Source organism: Podarcis vaucheri (genome assembly GCF_965113315.1).
Source record: "Podarcis vaucheri genome assembly, chromosome: 3".
Classification (NCBI taxonomy): Eukaryota; Metazoa; Chordata; class Lepidosauria; order Squamata; family Lacertidae; genus Podarcis; species Podarcis vaucheri.
In genome coordinates, this window is record NC_138761.1 from 42,579,558 (window position 1) to 42,602,999 (window position 23,442).

A 23,442-nucleotide genomic window follows, 5' to 3' on the forward strand; every position below is an offset into this window, starting at 1 on the left:
TGTCTTCTGAATGTCAGGTAGTTGTTTATCGCTTTGACATCTGATGGGAGGGCGTTCCACAGGGCGGGCGCCACCACTGAGAAGGCCCTCTGCCTGGTTCCCTGTAGCTTCGCTTCTCGTAATGAGGGAACCGCCAGAAGGCCCTCGGCGCTGGACCTCAGCGTCTGGGCAGAACGATGGGGGTGGAGACGCTCCTTCAGGTATACTGGACCGAGGCTGTTTAGGGCTTTAAAGGTCAACACCAGAACTTTGAATTGTGCTCGGAAACGTACTGGGAGCCAATGTAGGTCTTTCAAGACCGGTGTTATGTGGTCTCGGCGGCTGCCCCCAGTCACCAGTCTAGCTGCCGCATTCTGGATTATTTGTAGTTTCCGAGTCTCCTTCAAAGGTAGCCCCACGTAGAGCGCATTGCAGTAGTCCAAGCGGGAGATAACCAGAGCATGCACCACTCTGGCGAGACAGTCCGCGGGCAGGTAGGGTCTCAGCCTACGTACCAGGTGGAGTTGGTAGACAGCTGCCCTGGATACAGAATTGACCTGTGCCTCCATGGACAGCTGTGAGTCCAAAATGACTCCCAGGCTGCGCACCTGGTCCTTCAGGGGCACAGTTACCCCATTCAGGACCAGGGAGTCCTCCACACCAGCCCGCCCCCTGTCCCCCAAAAACTACTTCTGTCTTGTCAGGATTCAACTTCAATCCATTAGCCGCCATCCATCCAGGACTTTCACCGCCTTCACTGGTTCTGATTTGAAAGAGAGGTAGAGCTGGGTATCATCTGCATATTGATGGACACCCATCCATAAATGGCGCGTGTATATGTATATATGTGATTGTGTATCATATCAAATTATATAAAAGCAAATAAAGGTCCTATTTAAGTAACAACCTGTTGCCATTATAAGAAAAGGGAACTTATTCATAGTCTTCACTATTCTCCTATAGCTCAAGAATCTTAGGAAGGATCAGTTGGTATTTACAGGGGGGGGGGAGAGGTAGCTGTTGCCGCAACAAGAATTGCTTGCTTCTGTGAATATTCATTAGAATGCTGCGGGTAGACCAGTGAAGGGGGCAGACTACCTCCAACACATGACACTGGTGTTAAAAGACCTGCACTGGCTTCCTGTGTACTATTGAGCCAAGTTCAGGGTTCTTCTGCTAGTGTACAAAACCCTGAATAACCTAGGCCCAGCATAACTTAACCCCAAGTTAATTACTGGGATCATCGGAGGGAGCCCTTCCCACAGGAAGTTCGACAAACACCATCTCTGCCCCTACTAAATCTCGGGACTCTTGGTCAAAACTGTTTTATCTGAGGAGGCCTTTGCTTGAATGTTTCTCAGATGTTTTACTTTGGGGGGGGGAAAAGAAAATTATTGAGTTTTAAAGTTTTAGAGGTTTTAATTTATGTTTAAAATTTTGAATATTGTATATTTTGTTGTTTTGTAAGCCTCTTCAAGACCTACATGATGAAAAGTGGGATATACATAAATACATACTGTATATACACACATAAAATAGCTTTGCAAGAGCCACATTTTTTGTTTTTTTCCTTACACAGTATATAAGCTATTGGTGGTTGGCCACTGAAATCAGCTGTTGCTGATTCTTTCACAGTCCTTTTTGATTCTTTGTTTGTTTGATTATGATTTTTACAAGAACAAGAACTGCCTGCCTGTGGCTTATAAAAAGTGGGGAGGGGCAAAGAGGAGGAGTCAGGGACACTTAGTGTGAATGTGGAGATAAAAGTATTCAAAGGCTTCCTGTGAGTTTAGGCCAGGCATAGGCAAACTCAGCCCTCCAGATGTTTTGGGGACTACAACTCCTATCATCCCTAGCTCACAGGACCAGTAGTAAGGGATTATGGGAATTGTAGTCCCAAAACATCTGGAGGGCTGAGTTTGCCTATGCCTGGTTTAGGCCAACCGGGAAGCTAACCTTTTCATGCCTTAACAAATATTTTCTGAACCTGTGATTCTGCTTTTTAATTTTGTTTAGGAGTGCCTCTCTTGATGTTGAACCTATCTACACTTTCAGGGCACACAAGTAAGTCAACATTCAGAAACTTCTTTCGTTATCAGAGAATATAGCTGCAGCACTTGACAGAGTTCTCCTTTTATGGGATAAACAGTGTGTTGACTCAGTCTGTCAAATGGTCATGTGGTTTCTTCTTCTTGTGGCTCAAGCTCAGCTCACCACTCCTCTAGTATGCTAGTGAATTCTTCCTTCCAAAAGGGGTGGGGCTGGTAAAAGCTGCAGCCTGGCAAGGTGACGGTGCAATCTGAACTGCAGTTCAGCCTCTGGTGAGGCAGATTGCATTAGCCTTCCCTTTTTTTTTTGCTTTTTTCTCCTTTCGCCTTTCGCTTGTGTGGTGCTAGTGTCCTGTTATGTACCACGCAGAGCACAGATACAACACTTACTTACCAAGAGGGACTTAACTGTCTTCAGCATGTGAATTGGAGAGGAATGGCCAAAGAGGTTGATAAGTGTGCAGCAGGGATAGGGAAGGGACAATTTAAAAGTGGTTGAAAATAGACTAAAAAGCGAGGTTATGGCCAGAGCCATCCCACGACAGTGCCCCCCCCCCCGAGGTGGGCTGCTGCCACTTTTCCCCTCCTGAACGATCAGCATGAGCACCACCAGCACTTCCAAGGCCATCTCCTCGAAGAGTTCTTCGCAGCGCAAGGCATTGTGTGTGACGTGGCCCTGGAGGGCAGCTTCACTACCCCCGGTGCTTTGTTGCAGTGTTGGCACATACTGCTTAAATTCTTAATGTTAAACAGTATTTCCTGCTGTTGCAGCAGAGCTGCACTCTCTGAGGCCACCTCACCCACAATGCTTTGCTCAGAGCGAGATGAAGACCAGCACTCGGGAGGCAACCTATCTAAGTGCTGCTGGCTATTTCCCTGCAGAAGCAAATGCTGTTTTACTTACCACAGCAGCAAGAGTGAAAGTGGTGCTCTGCAGGTGGATGGCAGCAGTGGCAGATAGTGCCATGGGCTGCTGATGGGGGTGTGATCTGCTGCCAGAGCCCTGTAGCTTATGACCTCATTGGCCCCGTTATGGCAGTTCCGTAAATACCTTGTTGAGGGGATCATGTAGAGGAGGAATGCATGCCAGGAGGCAGAAGGAAAAAATGTTTCCTGTCAATTATGTTGCTCTGAAGGTATACGCCACATTCATTTTCTTCAGTAATGTTTTATTGTGGATTGTTTTATTGGTGTTTTAATGTGTTGTAAACCACTTTGAGATTTTTTCCCCTTAAAAATATAAAGCAGTATAGAAATGAAAATATTTGAAATAAAACTCCACTAAATCAGTATTGCTTCCTCTTGCAGCAGTCCTGTGCTTTGTGTGGTAATGAGTAATACTGGTGAGCAGTGTTATAGTGGGGGAACTGATGGCCGCATTCAGGGCTGGAATACTACAAACCCAAATATTGACCCTTATGATTCCTATGGTAAGTGTCCCCCCTTTTTTACAGGTTTCTCTTTTAGCGGGGGGCACGGGAGGGAGCACGTTAAAAATGCACAACAGCTTATTGAAAGCAGTGCAACTGACTATGAAAAAGGGAAAACGGTTCTATTCAGGAACAAAATGCAGCTTGAACCGGGTGAAAGAGAAATGCCTGAAAAGAGATCACACGGGATAGTTCTGTAATTTGGAAGCAATCTTGGCTTAGGATCCCAGTAATAGGAAAAAAGATATGGAAGAAGGTCATGATGTATTGTTGCTTTGTAGGTAGACTGAGTCAGCAGTCAGTGTTGTCAGGAATTCTGCTGTTAAGGAAGGACTAGAGGGTTTGTAAACTGCCATTAGAGCATCTTTACAGCACATACTATTTATAAAGAAATCCCATTTCCTTTTGTATTGTGCATTTTTTCATCCCACAGATCCTTCAGTCTTAAGAGGTGCATTTGTAGGCCACACGGATGCAGTGTGGGGCTTGGTTTACAGTGGAGCACACCAGCGCTTGCTCTCCTGTTCAGCAGATGGCACTATCCGTTTATGGAAAGCTTTGGAGATCTCTCCAGCTCTGAACATATTTAATGATAATCAAGGTATTTAATAAATCTCCTGGATTGTAACACTATCAAAAGGAACTTCGCTTTTAATTATCCATGCTTCTGTTTATAACCACACTCTGACATAATTGTGCAATACAGGTAGGTTGATTTTAGTATGCCATTGGGTTTTAGTGGATTCCCAGCATCACTACATTGACTCTTGCTGGGAAAGCGTGAGATGAGAATCAAAACCCCACTTGCCGGTTGCATTTGTTTTGAAGGATGTGTGTGTTGCAGAATCTCACAAATGTTTTTTTTTTTTATAAAGTAGCCACTGTTAATAGAACATGTTGATTGCTATATTTGGGGCATTATAATGAGAGATTCATTTTTTAAGCAATAACGCAATAGTAAGTTACATAGCAAACCACTATATTTGAATCTTGCTGTTTTCCTCCCGAGGCAATACATTAGAAGTTTAAAAATGGAAAAAATATACAACTATTATTGTAGCACGCACACTGGACAGCACTGAACACTTCTTCATCATAGATTCTAGGTTCATGTTTAAGAAATATTTTGGCTTCAGGGAAAGCCTGGACAAAAAAACAAGGCTTCACAAGATGTCTGAAACAGTTGGCAACTGCTTTGCATATGGAAGAATGAAAGGCATTCCATAGTCAGGGGCAATATGAGAAAATGCCTGATTTGCGTTGGTCAGAATCCATTCACTCGTTGGGTATGATCTCATTCAGTGACAAGAGCATAGCATTCTGGGAGGCAGGCATCTCCTCTCTCTGTTTTTCTCTCCTGCCAATGGAAAATGCCTGTTTCCATTCAGGTCACCGCCCTATGATGTGTGGTGCATAGTTTACCAGATTCCATGAGAGATTCTGCTAGATGACATGGGCCTTGCAGCAGAGCTGCTATAGCCTAGACCCAAGCTTTCCAAACTGTGTGTCAAACACGTTAGCATGTCGGCTGCGATGTGTTGCGTGAATGTTCCCCATGCTCCTCCCAGTGGGTGAAAAGTTTCCAAAGCTCTGACCTAGACTCTCTTTCTTGTCTACCTAGAGCCCTTCTGCCTTCCTTTCTGAACCTTTGTACTTGCCCACCCAATATTAATCCATAAGACATTTGTGATGCATTAGTCAGTATACTAGCTCTTGCTCCTCTGCTCCTCTTGGGCATGGTGGGTGCACTGCACATCTCAGGTTACAGCAGGTCCTGATACCTATGTAAATGTAACGGGTTTGAGGATTGATTGGCTCATTACTGAAACAGAGTTCTAATAGTCCAACATTCACACATCTTTTTGGACACTTGAGAAACCATATTTCTTGCTTTTACCAACTTGGCTGGAAAATTTGAAATGACTTCTAGATTTGTGCCAAGAAAATGAATTAATGTGGCTGCTTTCAGGTAGTGGCTAATGGACCAAGCTTCCTATTCTTCCTAACACTCTTCTGCTTTTGTAGAGATGGGGATTCCATCTTCTGTGGACATTGTGAGCAGTGACCCAAGCCACATGGTAGCATCCTTTAATAGTGGCCACACAAGCATATATAACATGGAAACAAGACAACGCATCCTTAACTTGGAGTCCAACGCAGATACTAGTATGTATCCAAAGGGGTTATTTCCATGTGTTTTCATTGTTCGTGTTTATATTGATAAAGTCTGAAACCATCATGCATAGAAGGGAATTAAATGAAGTGTACTTCCATTTAGGATACCGATGTTTGCACCTAATCGTCTTTGATGGACTGCTGGCGTCAGTCCACATGGGACTGATAAATCTAGCCATAAATGTACTCTAATACAAACAATTCTGAAATAACAAGTATGAGGAAATAGCAGATTAGCTCTCTTATTCTCCCTGACCCTCATCACCCACTTGCCATGCTTCCTTATATGATCCATAGGTATTTTGGACTTCCTTAAATATTAGGTTTCCACCATCCCCTATGCAACTATATGGTGTTCCTGAATTATACGTAGGTTAGTTTGAGAAGCAGGTTGACAATATATTGAATGAGCATAGTAAGGTACAAGTAGATTGAGTGGACTGAACATGTTGGGATTTTTGCACCAGATTGGCCTGCTAAATCAGGTCGTTAGTCTTTCCAATAGCTTGTTTCAGAGGTTTTCAACCTTTTTGGGTCCACAGTTTCCTTGACCAACCAAATGCTTTTTTGCAGCACCCCTGTGGAGCTCAGGAGCCCAGTTATGCCACCCCTTGCCTGCAGAGCCAGCAGCCCCTCACCCTTTTTCGAACACCCTCCCTTGTGGCGTGTCCCCTCAGCCTCCTCTCTGCTCCCTTCTCCTTGGGGCTGTTCTCTGGGCAGCTGCAGCTGCCACTCCTGGTCTCTGAGCTGCCACCCCGGCCCAAAGAAAGGTGCCTCCTCACACTGCCCCACAGGGGCCTGGGAAGCACCCCCTGGCCAGCCCCAGGGGCACCTGGGGAGCTTGCAACAAACAGCTGTGCAAACCTTTGGGAGGCAGAGATGCAAGAGGCCATCAGAGAAAGGGAGGGAAGGAAAGAAGGACAGTGTTGCCTGCGGCACCCCTGATCAGTCAAAGCACCCCAGGGTGCCAGAGCACACTGCTTAAAAACCACTGGCTTATGTGAATGAAATAATTTTTCTGTGTTGACTGTGTTTGCACTTGTTCATTCCTTTAGCAGTCACCTCTTCTTGCCAAATAAACAAAGTAATCAGCCATCCAACTCTTCCAATTAGTATCACAGCCCATGAGGATAGACACATCAAATTCTATGACAATAACACAGGTAAGCATAATTCTTCCCTCAGTAGGCCTAACATAAAAAAACAAAAATATCATGAAATTGTCTGAAGTCCTACCCATTTAGAGAGAAATTTTGAAATTGAGGTTTGAAAGTTCTATGACTTGTAAAACGGATGACAGGAATACAGTGGTACCTTGGTTTACAACCATAATCCTTCCGGAGGTCCGGTTGTAAACCAAAACAGGTTGTAACCCAAGGCGCGCTTTCGCCAATGGGGCCTCCCCCCCAAAAAAAAAATTGGTTGTTATATATAAAAAAGGGTTGTAATAAAAAAATGGGTTGTAATCTAAAAAAAGGAACACGCAGTTCCGGGTTTGACATGGTTGTAATCCAAAGCGGTTGCAAACCAAGGTACCACTGTAAAGGCTTATTGGCTGTGCAGAAGGAATTGGTGTGGCTCAGCATTTGAGTTACAGCTTTAACATCCTTCCCAGCCAATCCTGATGCTTGTCTTTGCTACAGAAAAGTGGATGGTCCACAGGATCATGGAGGGAAATTTATGCACCCCAAATTTCCACACTGCACAAGATGGAATTGCTGCCAAAGCTTATAGATGCTTCTGTGTGTTATAGATGCTTGTGTGTGTTTGTCCCCTTCTAAATATCTGAAAGAGGAGCGCTTAGACTTCTTACCCTTGTTCTTAAAGCTCCATGTTCTCCATGTTCACCCACAGTGAAGGAAAATATGTAAATCATAACTGTTAGAAAACTTGCAGTCATTTCAATTGGTATCTTAATTATGTGCTTAAAACAAAAACACACACAATGCATCATATTCCAAAGCTAGGCACTGTGTTAATGAACTCTGTTATTTAATTCTAGAAATTTTGGTCCAGGTGTTTCCTGCTTAGTTTGGCAAAGGATCAGTAGGCAGAGTTAATACAAGCAACTTTGTTAAACCTGAGCCACTAGATAACTTCAGCCTTGTGACTTGCAAGGTTTGCTTTCAAAAGCTCATATCTAAGCTGCCTAGGAGTTCAGACTCTGTTTTCCGTGAATTGAGCTACCTTTTCTTTGATGTAGCAAACTGAGCTCAGGGCAGGTTTTGCTTTGCACTTGGAACAACAAAATTGGGGGTACATATGAATGATTAACATACTGTATCAAAGCACTTGTAGAAATCTCTGCTTTACCTCTGCATCTCTGCATAATATATGGATATGGCAACTAAGGCAGGATTGGGTCATTGCTTCCATTTTAAAGGGGAACATTGAAGGATTTATTTGCAAGTATTGAGCACAAATGATGGGCGGTCGTTATCCATTTTGTATCTGATTATGTGAGAATCCACCCTTCTGCAGTTTACTTCAATTGATAGTAACGTTATTCAGGATAGGGATTTCTAAGATATGTGCCAGGACACACCACTCTGCTGTGAAAAATGCTGAAGTGTGCCTTGTAAAAACTCACACACTGTGATGGATGCATTCTACCTTTTCTCCATCAGATTGGCGTGACCCCATGCATTGTTAGTTCTCCCACCCCCATTACTATATGGACAGTGACATCACAAAAGAGTGAACAAGGGTGCGCTGGGATGTCGCCTGTACAGGGAACTCCCAGCATCATTACCCTGAAACAACGTGTTCCATCCCTGATTGACTGGGCAAAGTAGGGAAGTGGGATGCAGAGCAGCAACAATCTGTGTGGCAGCTGTAAGGAAGATGCCTGCTTATTTCCGTGGGAGCTAATGAGTAAAAACCTGTCTAGGTTGTACCTAATGCTGCAGGAGCAGAGTTCAACTCATTTCCACTCTTGCCCCTAAAATCTGCTGCAGGCCCCTGGAGCTGATTCTGAGGGTGTGCAGGGGGCTGGAAGGGACAAGATAGGAACACATGCATGCACAGAAATATGTGCAAGTGGAGCTGCAGTGTTGGGTAGAGCCCTTTGGTATTTTTTTTTAGTGTGAAAGTGAATGTTTCTTTCACTTTTTTAACTGCGGGAAGGGACCTGAACCAGGTACCAGGTTTGGGAAGCAGAGCTCTAGGAAGTAACCGAGAAAGTGAAAGTGACCAGCACAGAGACACAGTCAGGTGATCACTTTCCAAAGGGAAGGGGGCTATGCTCATATTCAAAGATCCTCTGTTTCAATGAGAATAGTTGCTACTATGCTTGATATCAGTATCATTTCCCATAAGTTCTGTTAAAGCTTTGTTAAAGCTCAGACAAGTTGTTGTTTTTTTTTAATTTCTTTAATTTCAAAGGAAAATTGATCCATTCCATGGTGGCCCACTTGGATGCAGTCACAAGTCTCGCTGTTGATCCTAATGGCTTGTACTTGATGTCCGGCAGTAAGTACATCCCATATCCCCTCTTAATCTACTCTTAATTAAACGTAACTGCAAATCTAAATGTTTTCCCTCTTCTTTGCCTAACCTAGGCCACGACTGTTCAATACGCTTATGGAACCTTGAAAGCAAGACCTGCATTCAGGAGTTTACGGCTCATCGCAAGAAACACGACGAATCCATTCATGACGTAGCATTCCATCCCTCGAAATGTTATATCGCCAGTGCTGGAGCAGATGCGCTTGCTAAAGTCTTTGTATGACGCAATATTTCTCTTCCTCTCTAGCTGCCGTGTGTGTATATATATATATACATATATACACAACAAGCTGTACAAATGACAAGGGCTTCATGCCCTTTAATTCAGTGAATGTTAGCAAATGGTCTAGGGTTATATTTCTTTCTTTTCTTTCAGGGTGCTCTTTTCTAAATTAGGGGGTTCCTTGGGTTATATGAGCTCAGCTAGTGCTGAGAGCTGGGAAACCCTCTGTTTCCAATGGTCCATACAGAAGAACCGTTTTTATTTTTGAAGGTGTCAGTATTTGTCCAGGCCGGCCTTGGGCAAAATGAGATCCTCCGTAAACAATATGTGCAGTCCAGTGTGGGCAATAAGGAAGCAGAAAACTCAGTTTCTGTAGGATGTGGGTAGATAGAAACTTTTCTGCCTGCTTTTTCTCCTCGAGAATATTACCCATGTATTTCTGTAAAATCAGCCTGAATTTGGTGATGTAACTCTTAGAAGTATAACATAAATATTATTTCTTCTCCTTGTTTTTTTACGTGTTGTACGGTTCAATGATGTACAGGAGAATAAGGCTTGGTTTTGTCTCAGCCTGCTGGCTGTTACATTAGGTGGATTGGGTTTAAACATCAAATATTAATGCAGTTTCCCTAAATTGTATTAAAGCAGATATTAACAAATGCTTTAAAATGTATGTTTTATTTTAAGCCTTTGAAAGAATTTGTTAACAAGTGACTGGCACCACAGTTTACAACAGGGATGAGGCTTAATTCAGATGTTGATGACTCTTCCATTCATAGCTGAGCTCAGTAAAATTATGAAACTCTTCCCTTTTCAATAAACAAGAAATGATATCTGTGTTGGCTTTAATAGGCCTTACTGTTGAAATGCATGTTAATGGCATCCTAATAATTTTCATTATCTTGAATAAACCTGCTTGGATACCCCTCCCCTCTCCAAATCTTACTCACACACTCATGCATAGAAGTGACCTCTCTGTGATTCAGTCTTTGGCTGCTAAGAATAGTGTGTTTATATATCTAGTGAGAGAGTTATTTAATCAACCATGTGGGTGGGGCCTGTCTGGAGGAGATTTTCTGCTTGGTACTCACCCTTGTAATAGGGTGGTGATTGGCAGGAAAAGGGTGTAGAGTTGGCCAACCTGGTTGCCAAATTCACATCCTCCACAGCAGCAGGAAGCTGTTTTCATGGGGTGTGGGTGTGTAGAGCAGCCTTCACCAATTTGGTGCCCTCCAGATATTTGAACTACAATTCCCAACTGCTCCAGCTGACACAATGGGCTGGAATTGGTTTTTGGAAGAATTTGGAATTCATAAAAATATGCCTTCATTTTTTGGGAATAACTACCACACAATCCAGAAAAGAAACCATTTATTCTCTGTCATTGCATTACCAGCCTTAGGTTTGAACATGTTTTCTGCATTTGGTACTAAAAATATGTGGCATACCTATTTGTAGAAGTTTCCACTCTTGCAGATTCTGATGTGCAACATGTTTCCCTGTAATGGAATCAAAAAAATTACCAATATATCTCAAACTGTTCAGCCTTCGTTAAACCTCAATTTTGAGTCAAAGCAGAAAGACCAACTGCATCAAACATACCTATCTATATGTGACTTCTGTGTATGTATCCCTTCTCTCTGTGATCTTATTTTTAAAAGGATATTGCAAAGATTTATTTAGAAAAATACATAAAGTTGTGTATATTGTGTGTGTACATATATATATAGATATATATATAGAAAGAGAAATTGTAAACAGTATGTATTAAATGTGTCTTAAGGGAAGATTCTATGGGTAATTTTAATGTTTTAGTATTAAAAATTCTCCAGACTTTGTTGCGTACAAAGGATAAAAGGTATGGTTATTGTGCTTTTTGCTTAAGCAATATAATACATAGTTGCTGATGTTTAAATTGCTGTACATACAACTAATAGACCAGCATGCTTGTTTTGGAGACTCCCATTTTGATTAAATTATGAATGTAAGAAAAAAGTTGCTATTCAAATTTGGATTGGAAGTTGTTCAGTCCTGCTTAGTGAATTCCTGATCCAAGTGAAGCAACTTTGAAAACAGGCAAATAACTAGAGGCTGAGGTGCCTTTTGACAAACAAAAAATGTAGCCTTACCACGAGGTTGTGGACTCTGTATTTGTGTTCTTCTCTAGACTCTGTCAGTGTCTGTCAGTCTTCTTTGCTTGTGTACTATAGACTGCATTGTACTGTGCACAAATATTATAACTTCTTCAAGATGCTATCTTCAGTTAGAGATGAAAAAGACCCTTTCTAACCTTGACTGACCTATTCTGTTTACCTGCAAGTATTGGGTTGCACTACCATTGTGGATTTTATAAGCATTTGGTTAACCTCCAGACCACATTCTTTCCTTTCCCCTTTTGCCTTTACATGACCCTGTTGCAGCTGGCCAGGTGAGCTGCCTTCATTCGAATGTTAAGATCATGTCCAGTGATATCAAAGTTCTGCCTGTGGGTTTGATCTCTGAGGAACCGTTGTATATATGCCTGTTATCTGATGCTGTGATTGTTGAGCGGTGAACCTGCATGCATGAGCTTAATTCTAGAAGAAACTTGTGAACCAACAATGCACAGGTACCTTCTCTGATTTGTTACAAGAACACACCATAGCGTAACTTCCCCTCCCTTTCCTCCTTCCTTTGTAAACAAGGGGAGGAAAGTAGAGTCTTAACAAAGCACAATTTTCCACCCACCCACCCACCCCCCGGATATGAGAAACACTGGTTTGTTCAAAACATGGATGCTTTGCAAGCCAGGATCAGAGCCATATTTGGATGAAACAGTTTGTTATAAATCACAAGCGGATGCTTAAAATATTCCCACACATATGTGGGTGGGTGGGAAGGAAACAGTGCTTCATCCCAAGGCCCACCCATTGCAGCACATTCTCATAACAACTGCGCATAGTTGATTTTTGTCAGAGTCTTACATGTGTGTGCAAGTGTCTGGTTAATGTAACCCTCCTGAGGTTGGTGGACTACAACTCCCATCATCCCTGACCATTGGCTGGAATTGTTGGGAGTCAGGAGTTCAACAACATCTGGAAGGCTAGTAGTTGGCCACCCCTGATTTAGATACAGTGAAAAATGTAGGAAAATGCTGAAGTTTAAAAACATAAGAAGCCCTACACACAGACAGAAAAGGTATGTGGTATAGTCCTTCTGGTTATGTATCTTTTCAGAATGCAAGTAGGAAACTGAATATTTCAGTGTTACCCCACGTAAAGAAACCCTGCAAGTAGAAATATTCAAGAATAAGGCTGGACTACAACTCTTCTTGAGACCTAGATTTTCCACAGGCAGGGATGCTGCTCTTATGCTTCGATTGACCTTAAGATCTTTAACCAAAGCAGAGCTACTTAAGTAATCTCTCCAGTTTCTCCATTAGGATATCCTCATATTGAATTCTCTGTATGGAAGCCTCATACTTACTTTAATTTATACAGACACTATGTATTTCTCTAATTCAGATACAAATGACTTTGAAGTCAAATGTATTAAAGATTGAACAGCTTACCTTCATAGTTGCCATATTAAGACAAATCTTACATGGTTTACTTTTAGAGCCTAAGCACCTTTTTGGAACCCTTGCTTAGAAACTGCATTGCAATGAATTTGACAGGTTGTGAGCTTAGAACAGAGTTATCTCAGAGCTGGGAGCCCAAGCAGCCCCTACAATCCTCGCTCCCTGGCCATGGGAACTCTCCGCAGCTCTCGCTCCTCCTGCTTTGCCTAGCAGGAACATGTGCTTGAACTCTGATAATGCCTCTTTCTTTTCTGGATGCAGGATGTAGAGGAGGGTGAGGTAAAATTAATCTTTGATGAAATTTACCTTTGTTGCTCCTTCCACTTTTATCTCTGGCGTGTTGCTCGGAAGAGCTGCACAAGTTCCCCCGTCCCTGACGTAGAGTATATTCAGTGGAGTGCACCTCCAGGGGTGAAGTCAAACCACTGCAATAGCAGGACTGAAGCGACCTCCCTGCCTGGGCTGCCCAGAAAACAAGACACCCCCCTCGGCGTTGCTGATATGGTCCAAAGGAAGACAGAGCAATACATTTGGCCTAAGCAGTGATGAAAATGTTGGATGATTCAGTAGTCACGGGGGGGGGGGAGAGCAGTTTTAAAAATCAGACTCTTCTGCAGCATAGTGAATGCCAGAATATTTTAAAAGTTCAATTTCCCCCAATAAGCTTTTAATGCATAGATTGATAAATTCACACTGCAGTTGATCAGAAGATACGCTTTCTGCTGTTCATGTATTGGATACACACTGAAGTTTACGTAGAACTTAAGTGTTTCAGAATTGCCTTAGGTTCTGATTGGACGAGGTCTGAGAATTCTAACTTTTTTGCACTCTGTTTGAATGTAGAGATCCTAATTTGATGTGACTTCTGCGGCATATTTGTCCCAGTACTCAGAAAAGTTACACAGCTTTTTGCCAAGTAAAACACACCATTGCTTACATGGATAACTTAATGAAAACCAACCAAATTATATAAGGAATAATTGGAGGTTTCAGACTGAACCATTTTTCTTGCTCCTTTTGGAACTGGTGTTCCAATATAAGTTGGCTTCTAGGTGGACACCTTCCAAAATATTCCCTGCGATAGTCAGATGACCATGATAAACACAGATTTTAGTGCCACAGCATCTGTGCCATTTTATATAAAGTACAGGACAGCTTTTGAAACCAGACAAAATACGTAACATCTTGTAACTGGGCAGCCCAAATTAACTGAAAGGGTCTCTTGTACTGTGTTCTTGGCTTTCTGAAACTCTGCAAGCTTAAAACACAGATTGACAACAATATTTCACAGTAATGTGCACTGGGCAGGTTTACCAATAGCAGTTCTTTTGAAGGGAAAGGAAACTATATTAGAATACTTTGTCTTACTGACTAAACTTATTGCGGAGGTGGGTTAGATCTGCATGTTGCTCCATGCAACTCTGGAGCCAACACATTGTATTTTAGACTGAAAACTTGTATTAATCTTTGTTTTATATATTGCGAGATCATCTCCATTTCTTTTAATAATCTAGTTTGTATTTTCCGCATGTTGGCCAGCTGTTTTCTTTTTATACATGCCTGCATGCTAGATGTTAGCAAAATTACTAGGCCACCACTGGCTTTTGTTCTCCTGCAGTAGTTTTTCCTACTCTTCCAAACACTAAAGAAACTTGAATTTAATTTTTTTTTATTTTTACTGCTTGTTCTTTAAACACTTGTCCCATTCTCATCTTTAAAGTAAAGGCTGCTGATGGTAGCCTGGAAGTGCAAGGTGTGTTCTTCATTCCTGACAAGGTAACTGTACCTTGCTTCCATTGCTTAAATACAGTTGAACTTAAATCGGAACCAATTTTGAAAAGGGATGTGGAAACCTAACGTAAGTAGCCATCCTTCTGCACTTGCATAGTGTTTTATTTCAAGGGAATGTTCCAACTGGTTACTAGGGATCATAACATTTGACGCTTTTATCATGTTGGGAATAGCAGCAAGATAGATGTGTATATGGGAATAGCTGAAATATGAATAGGCTACAGAATGCATGTGTGGAGTGGATTAAATTAGGACCAGTGTGAGGTGTGTACTATCCATTTTCTGATGCATGAATGGTCAGTTGCACCACAGAGTATGGCTGGTTGCTTAGTCTAGTCAATCTTTCCAAGAACAGTCATGCTCACCTGTCCTCGTGGTTTCTGTCTTTATCATGGGTAATAAATTGCATATTGTTCATAGATGAACCGAGAATAGTTCCTGTAGTAAAAGATGGAGGGATGCTCCTCAACGAGCATGTGACAGTACTCCTTGGTTAAATACAATCAGCCTTTTTGCTTGTATACAGAATAGTCATTTTGGTGGAAAACCTCTACAGTGCAATCGTATGCATGCATACTCAGAGGTAAGCCCCACTGCGCTCAAAGGGGCTTACTCCCAAGTCAGTAAATATAGGATTGATACCTTAGTATTGATGTGGAAGTTTTAATGTTACAATGTGATATATTGATTCTTCCAAATTTTGACCAACATAAGTTATCTAGGGGTGTGAATCAGTGTTGCCCTTGTTTTCATTGCTTTAGGAAGATTGAGCATTAATGGGGAAAGCAGTGTCGGTAGTACAGTTTCGGCACAAAGTTCTTACCGGAAAAAGACTCTTTGTACTCTAGAGTTGTCGCTTTCCTCTGAGAGACCATTATTTCATCCCCAAAAGTTCAAAAATCATTAGCAGCAGAGTAATGTGTGTCTGAAGAACCATTTTCAATATTTCGCCATTTTTCTCAAAACCAGATGAGTTGCAAAAGCATCAATAGTACCTGGTTTTTGTTTGTTTTTCAGTCTTTTAATATTTAACTGCCTTTAAAAGTAAAGAACAGCAAAGCAGTTTGTGGAAGATTTTGAGTAAATTTGTTCTGGAGGTTGAGAAAGTTGTTCTCATTATTAAATACAAAAATAACTTCTGTTAATACCTCACGTAAATGAGGCAGTGCTGAGGTACTAATAAAGGCAGTGGCACTGAAGAGTTGCAAAGTGAATTTCTGTGTACAGTACCTGCATTCTATGTTGAGTAAAATCAAATGGACCTTCCTGAAGTAACACTATACAGAGCAGCTTTACTGAATATTACCGCAGCAAATAAATGTCCTTTGTACTATGTATTTATGTAAATTGGGTGCTAATAAATACTATTTTTCAACATCTTTGTGTGTGTTCTAAATGTATATTACAGTTTATGGAACCTCTCCAAAAATACAAGCCACAGGGTGAAAAAAGCCTCTTTATATGTCATCATTTGCTCCACAGACTTTATGAATTACATTTTTACTCAGAGGTAACCATGTTGGTCCACTGGAAAAGAAAAAAATCAAAAGCTGCCGTAGGGCAATTATTTCTTTGGATTCTTGTTTTTGTTTGTTTTTATGTTATTTTTATTTTATTGTTATGTTGTACACCACTTAGATTTTTTAAAACATTAAGCAGTTTATAAGCACTTTTAAATTTAAAAACCCTTTTAATCACTATCAAACAGAATATCTTAAAGTAGTAAGTATTTGAATTCTCCAGAACTCTTAATTAAGTTGGGTATTTGGCAGAACAAGGGAGTATTCTTTTTTTTAAAAAAAGTTATGCAGCATGCGTTATGCAGGCTAAATTAATTAAGGATCTGCTAAATACAAAACAGATTGCAGTTTGCATTGAGGGCTGCTGGATGAAAGTGTCAAAATGGTGGTTCTCCCTTAAAAAAGCACATGTTCTGCCTTGTCACAAGAGAAAACTGTGTGATGTAATAAGTAAACACTTCCATTCTCTTGGAATTAACTGCTAAAGTGGAAAATACTGATGTTTGTAACTTGCCTGAGCCATCAACAAATAATGATAGCACATAGGAATATCTTGGGTTGTTCTATATTGCACTTTAATACTGAAGTGAATAGGATATTTCACACAGATTATGAAGTACAAATAATTTCTATTAGCCCTTTCCCTAATGCTTCATGCATGTGGACCATAAATACTGCAAGTAAACAAAGTACTGCTGAGAAGTAAGCACATTTGAAGGCACTTTCATACACTGCACCACGTTAAGGCCCATGAAAACATGTTGGGGTTGAATCCTGGCACACAAATAAGTTTGAGAATATGCTATTGGAATGCAGCCCCTAAACTCAGTGCAGGCTTGTTCAGCCATTACTTTAATCCCACTGTAAAACTTTCAGCACTAATGCAATGTAGAAAAACTTGGTGGTCCATCTAGTCAGAATTATAAGGCTATTTAAGAATGGACCAGTCCGGATGTTTGAGGAGGGTCCAAGCTTGGAATGGAACACATGCTTGACTTACTGAAAGTCTCCCTCCCATTTAGGATTTCCAGTAGTATTGCTGCGAAAGACCCTGGCGGCAACCCTGGAGAGCTTGGGAGAGCCAGACTGAGCAGTATGAACCAATGAATCTGATGCAGCAGCTTATGTTCACAATCCTAGGAAGCAAAAAGGGTCTACTCATACCTTTTTTACAAGGGAAAAAGTCCGTACGCAGGCTTTAGCTTCAGAAGTTAGAGGGGGGGGAAGGTTTATTGGGTTTGTGTAAGCTTTCTTTTTCCTCCAAAGCAAATGAGATCTAGCACACCCTTTTTGTAACTTTTATTGCAAAAGGGTACAGCAAGTTATTTTTAAAAAAGCTATTTAATGTAGGTGCATGTGCAGAGAGGGGAAAGTTAAAATAATATTTACAAGCTCATGTTTCATCCACAAATCCTTTGCATTCAGCTGCATTCTTTGCACTTGTCTTCGTTGCGGAAGATGCGGAGAAATACCGTGTGGAAACTGACTTTTTCAGGGAGGCGAGGCAAATGATGATGATGAGATAAAGTTCTAAGTCCTAATGACGATTTAAAAATAAATCTCCAAGCCTGGATGGTGTAGACACCCAAGAGTTCTTAAAATAACTCAGATGCGATATTGCTGCTCTTATGTAATAATATGTAAGAGGCCTCTGTACCTGAGAGCTGGGAAATAGGCAACACAGCACCACTTGGGGGGGAGGAAATCCAGGAATTTACAAGCCAAAAAACCGAACATCTGTTCTAGGAAAACTGATGAAAAACATGAAAGATACAACTAGCAGATACACAATTGGTAGGGAACCTTGGACCCTTCAGCTGTCGCTGAGCTTCATCTCCCATCAACCCCAACCAGCATGGTCAATACTCAAGGCTGACCATGTAGCTGTAGTCCATATGCAAAGCCAAATGCCCCTCAATACTGATATTTTGACTCACAACAAATTCTTTAAAGGCTGAGTCCTGTCAACAAGCACATAGGTGTGATCCACTAGACAGTAAGCACCACAGTTGCCATATTTCAAAAAGTAAAATTTCTGGCACCTGCAAAGGCGTTGAGCTTTCTTCAGGAAGACCCCAAAATGGTTGGGCTTTTGGGGGAGAAACCTCCCTCCCCCCCAAAAAAATAGTCATTTTAAGCTTTTGGAGCTGCGGTGCATAAACACCTGGGTTTTCTCTGGCATTTTGCTGGCAAAATTCACCCCGATGCCATTTTTACATCCGAAAACATGGATATGTCAGGAATTTTCCTGACATATGGGAAGCCTAGTGAATACTCAAGACTTTTTAAAAGATCATAAGATCACTCTCCAAAGGCTCCTGAGTAAACTTAGCAGTCAGGGGTTAAGAGAAGAAGCTCTCTTGTGGATCAGCAGCTGGTTAAAAAACAGGAAGCAGAGAGCAGGAATAAACATCTATTTGACATCTTATGCAACACACCAAAGGCCCACTTTGCTGATAAAACTATTCTTGGGCCTGAGTGCTAATAGCTGTATATTAAAATCAAAGAGAATTGACAGGGTCCGTTGCTTGTGACAGCAGTTGTAAAATCAGCAGAGGGCATTTGATGCTGATGTCCAGTGATAAATACTCTGGCTTATGGGATATAGAATAAATAATAGATTGCCACTTTTGCTTTTTGTAATGCATCACAGCACCAACCCTAGAAGCATCTGTAAAAACTGCAGATTCCCTTAGGCTGAGGCTTGATTTTAGAATCTGAAGAGATGGAAGGAATATGATGTCACTGAACTAGGCATGTGGGAAGCTGCTCTCTGGACTCGTTTATGAAGACAGGAAGGAAACTGGTAGGAACCATATATATAATTTACTGCCTTGCTCTTTTGGTGCCAGGTTACAGACTCTGTCTGCCTGGCCTGCATTGCAACTAACTTCAGTTGAACGTTCTGTGATGTGTAATTAAACAATCTGTAAGCTTCAATTTTCCCCAAACTATTCTTTCAACACTTGTGCTGTTATGCCCAACAAAGCAATTGTGGACAGCTGGTGTGAGTGCCATACTCCATCTTTGTTGATACTGATTCCCCCCCCCCCGAACCAAATCCTGATCTGCCCTGCTTGTTGTAGTCTCTTGTCCTTTGCTTGCTTCCTGTCCTCATGTGTCTGCCAACAGCTCTTAATTAAAGGCCGGGGTTCCAAAGCGCCATGTAATATTTTAAAACCAGCTGTTGGTTAGCCATTCTGCATCACTGGAGAGCTGAAATGGGGTGGTCCCCAACAAATGCCATCTCTGGCATGCCCGCCAAGTCCAGTGCATCTGGGTTACAGCCTTAGACCTATTAGTCTCCTATTCTATGTGGAAGTTAACTCCAATCTAGAGATTGAATTATCTAACCAAGGACTGTAGCCAGCTCCTCTACTGAATCAGTTTTGAAACCAGCAAGGGTGGGGGGAAGGAGATTGATCAGTCTACGCCCATTATTGCCATGCATGGAGAATAGAGCTGGCATTGGCTCTTAGCCACAGTTGCCTTTGAGCCTCCTGGCTGGCATTGCTTGCCAAACATTTTCTCATGTAGTGATGCAGTGTTTCCTGGACCCTGCTGCTGATTTCAGTTCCGTGGTTGCGAATTAAACTCGGTGCAAATATTCTGGATGATCCTGGGAACAAATCTGTAGAGGCTGTCAAACTCGTCCACAAAGAAGGAGTGTTCTCTGTCGGGGTCAGTAGCAATAGCTTCCAGCTCGTCTTGGGCAGCCCATGCAATTCCTACCGAATAAGCTATGACTCCTGAAGTGAGAACCGTGAGTACATAATGAGGTTAATGCCTTATTTGAGACAATATTGCGTTCAAAGTAATATCCATATAAGGGCCCAAAAATATTATCAGAAGTGGTGAGGTGTTTAAACTTAAATAAATGAGGCATTCCAATCCCCAGACTTGTTGTTCCCCATTGTCTTGTTGAATGACTCATACTTGTCCTTCCTGTGTTTCAAAAACTGAAAGGCTTAATGTTCACCAAGAATATACAAATGCACTACTTTTTTATTATTATACCAAACTTGGACTTCTGGCTTGCAAAACTTAGATGCCATATTCTAGATCCAGAGCCCCATTGTTTGGGTGCTTTATGCAAAGCTTTATTTTTAAAATAAATGAGGGGTTCTGGAGTAGATGGGCCTTGGTCTGATGGAACAGGACTCTTCTGTTCTTCAGTATTTTCCAGATGTTGCAGGACTCCAAATCCCATCACCTCCAGCCAGTATAAGCTATGGTTGGGAATGATGGGAGCTGTCGTTCTGTGACTTCTGGAGGGCTACAGATTGCCTACCCCTAAAATAGGTGTTTATAGGGTCCTCTGGCTTACCATTCTGATGTGCCGCTGCAGCTGGCCCCCGGACATCATCGTATGATCTGCCATCTGTAATAAGAATCATTATCTTCCTCTTGTTTGGTTTGGATTTGCTGAAGAGCTGTTCAAAGGCATAGTTGATGGCTGCTCCGGTGCTGGTTCCTCCGCTCCAATAGTTGATTCTCTTGATAGCGTTTAGGACATCCTGCTTCGTTCTGTGCTTGTCGAAGCCAAACTCCAGCCTCTGTTCGTAGGTGTACTGCACGGCTCCAATGCGGGTGTCTGTCTCGGAAATCTCGAATTCCTTGCTGATGTTAGCGACAAACTGGAGGAGGGTGCGGAAGTTGCCAGTGCCAACGCTGCTGGACCCGTCAATGACAAATCCAATATCCGCTGCATTCAGACAGGTCTTGCTGCATGCCAGGCGATCAGAGTCACAGACTCGCTTCACTAACTGCTGCACTACTTTGTGTAAGTTGAACCAACTGGGCACATTGATGGAATAGTACCCATTGGTCCTGCACACAGCCTGAAAGAGAGAAAACAAAAGCAATGAATTTCAAGAGCAGTTACAGCAAAATTCATGGAGGCAACTTATTACTGTCAGTCATTGATTTCCCCTTACGACGGCTCTGTCCCTATGTATGAAACGTTTTTATGAGACAAACTGGTATTGCATCAAACTGGTAGAAAACACAGCTGAATAATACCCGCCCTTATCGTTTCTTAGATGTTGAGGTCTACATCCAGCTTAAAGGCAGCTAAATGGTAGACTGTTGCATTTATACTTGCTAATCGAGTACCTGCCACATTGCAAAACTAGCATCTGAATTGACTCTACTTCTGTCAACAGGCTTAACATTCATTGCAGGCGTGTTTGCTCTCATGTCTTAATGTTATTTCCATTTTCTAAGATACAGCTACCATTAAGTCACTATGTATGAACACAGGGCTTCTTGCCTCATTCTACTTTCCCAGTCTGGCAAGTGCACAGAGGCTTACTGTGGCTCTTCCCCCATTCAAACCTAAAGGAAATCGAGACCATCAGCCAGTCCAATTCAGTCTGGAGGCTTCCCAGGTTGAAGGCATTAAGGGGCTTTGAAGTTCATAGGAAATGTATTTCATGGCACAGACACAGTGGAAAGTGCACAAAATTATCTGAAAGGGTGTCCAGAGGGAGGGGGGGAAAGATGTATTCTGAAGGACAGTTCTCAAAGTCCACTTTGCTTCCTGAACTTGGGCTCATTTGCCAACCTTCCAGGAAAGACTACGTACATGCCAGACTAACACCACTCAGTTGAAGAGGCATTTTGTCATGAGTACCTGACCTATACTACATAGCTTGTGAGAATAAGTTCTAACTGAAGTGTATCCAGAACTTTTGTGTGTTTTGGAGGAAAACTGGAGGCAAGAGCACAGTAAACATGATCCAGTAAACATGATCTAACACTACACAACTTGATTGAGGCTTTGAAGTGAGTTGATTGCTTGAGTCTTGCAGTCTCACTTGCTGAACCTTCATAATCTGCCCTGTGTGACTCCACTGAAGAACTAAGTGTACATAGATGCATCCTGTTTATAACGGGGATCTTGTAAAACTTTGCCGTATTGAGTCTCAATATGGTGACTATTGTAGCATGTGAATATTTCAAAGAGAGAACTATATAGCTATAGCTGGACATTGCTGGAACAGAGTGGTAGCCAGTTTGCTCACTCATACTTGTGGGTTTTTGGCCTGGCAAGGATGTCTCACTTTTATATTGACTTGCCTACATGTGATGAAGAGTTCAGATCCCACCTTTCATCAGAATCAATAAATCTTGCCTCTTTCTTGATGGATCCCAATGTACCCCTTACCTTGTCCACAAAGTTTGTTTCAATAACATTCTGCTTTTCATTTTCATCTGGTCCTTCAATGGTGACAAAGAAAATGTTGATGCCGGATTCCCTTGCCAGCCGAGAGGCCTCTTCCACTTTATCTGTAGGCCACCCATCCACCATCACTATAGCAACGTTGGGTGCACTACCTCTGTTCCCATTAGCATCCTCAAAGAAGTTTTTGTTAACAAAGGACAGCGCTCTCCCTGCATGAAGATTGGGTGAGGGGGAGTAAGAGTTGTAACTTGCTGAGCAAAACAATGAAAAGGAACGTTAAAATCTCTTAGAACCTGAGCTCCTTGCCATTTATATGATTGTTTTGCCTATTATTGTCTATAACTAACAACAGCAACTATAAAATTGAGGACAGGAGCAACAACAATTTGAGGATTCTCTCAAATCATCAGTGGCCCAGATCTAGTTACAGGCAACAATGCACATTCAATCTAAGTCGCTGGTTGAGGATACATTTTTCTGTCCACATGGAAATGGACATATATCCCCCCACCAGAGCCACGTGATGTCAAATGGTTGCCTCACATCCAAATGTGCATAACAAAGCTGATGCAAATCTCATTTGTGCATTCACATCCCACATCTGCATGCGATCCCTCATCCAATAATGGAACCTGCCGTGGAATCTTCTTGTATGTATGTGTCTTCCTTCCTTGCTTGCTTGGTCAAATGTGTCTCTAACTTCTGCCTGATATGTTTTAAAAGCCGAAAGAGGGAATAGATTTGCAATAAGGGATACTGAACTAAAGTCAGTGCTTTTTTCGGGGGGGGGGGGAGCAGGGGTACGCATACCCCTAAACATTTTGTGTATCTAAGTTTGGCCTCATTGAGAGGCAGTATTTCAATATGAGTAGGAAAATGGTAGTACCCCTAAACATTTTTTTTTTAGAAAAAAAGCACTGACTAAGGTATTGGATATTTTACTTTCTGTTTGGAACTCTATGGTGGTTGGTGTCTCACCAATGTGCTATATTTGCACTGTGAAAGGGACAAGCTATTTAGAGA

General features: G+C 41.9%; 2 protein-coding genes across 4 annotated transcripts in view; one reads left to right on the forward strand and one right to left on the reverse strand.

Moving 5' to 3' along the window:
* STRN (striatin) overlaps positions 1 to 16,089 on the forward strand; it is a 56,694-nt gene extending 40,605 nt beyond the window's left edge. For all 3 annotated transcript variants that reach the window (XM_082215019.1, XM_082215021.1, XM_082215020.1), the window contains 7 exons: positions 1,996 to 2,043; positions 3,336 to 3,457; positions 3,891 to 4,058; positions 5,483 to 5,623; positions 6,688 to 6,795; positions 9,017 to 9,103; positions 9,193 to 16,089. In XM_082215019.1, coding sequence (XP_082071145.1) covers positions 1,996 to 2,043; positions 3,336 to 3,457; positions 3,891 to 4,058; positions 5,483 to 5,623; positions 6,688 to 6,795; positions 9,017 to 9,103; positions 9,193 to 9,362 — 844 coding nt within the window. In that variant the 3' untranslated portion in view covers positions 9,363 to 16,089. The remainder of the gene's footprint in view (positions 1 to 1,995; positions 2,044 to 3,335; positions 3,458 to 3,890; positions 4,059 to 5,482; positions 5,624 to 6,687; positions 6,796 to 9,016; positions 9,104 to 9,192) is intronic.
* The window catches only part of VIT (vitrin), a 39,973-nt gene continuing 32,260 nt past the window's right edge, over positions 15,730 to 23,442 (reverse strand). The window contains 3 exon segments of the mRNA XM_082215136.1: positions 15,730 to 19,981; positions 20,560 to 21,073; positions 22,402 to 22,628. Coding sequence (XP_082071262.1) covers positions 19,803 to 19,981; positions 20,560 to 21,073; positions 22,402 to 22,628 — 920 coding nt within the window. The 3' untranslated portion in view covers positions 15,730 to 19,802.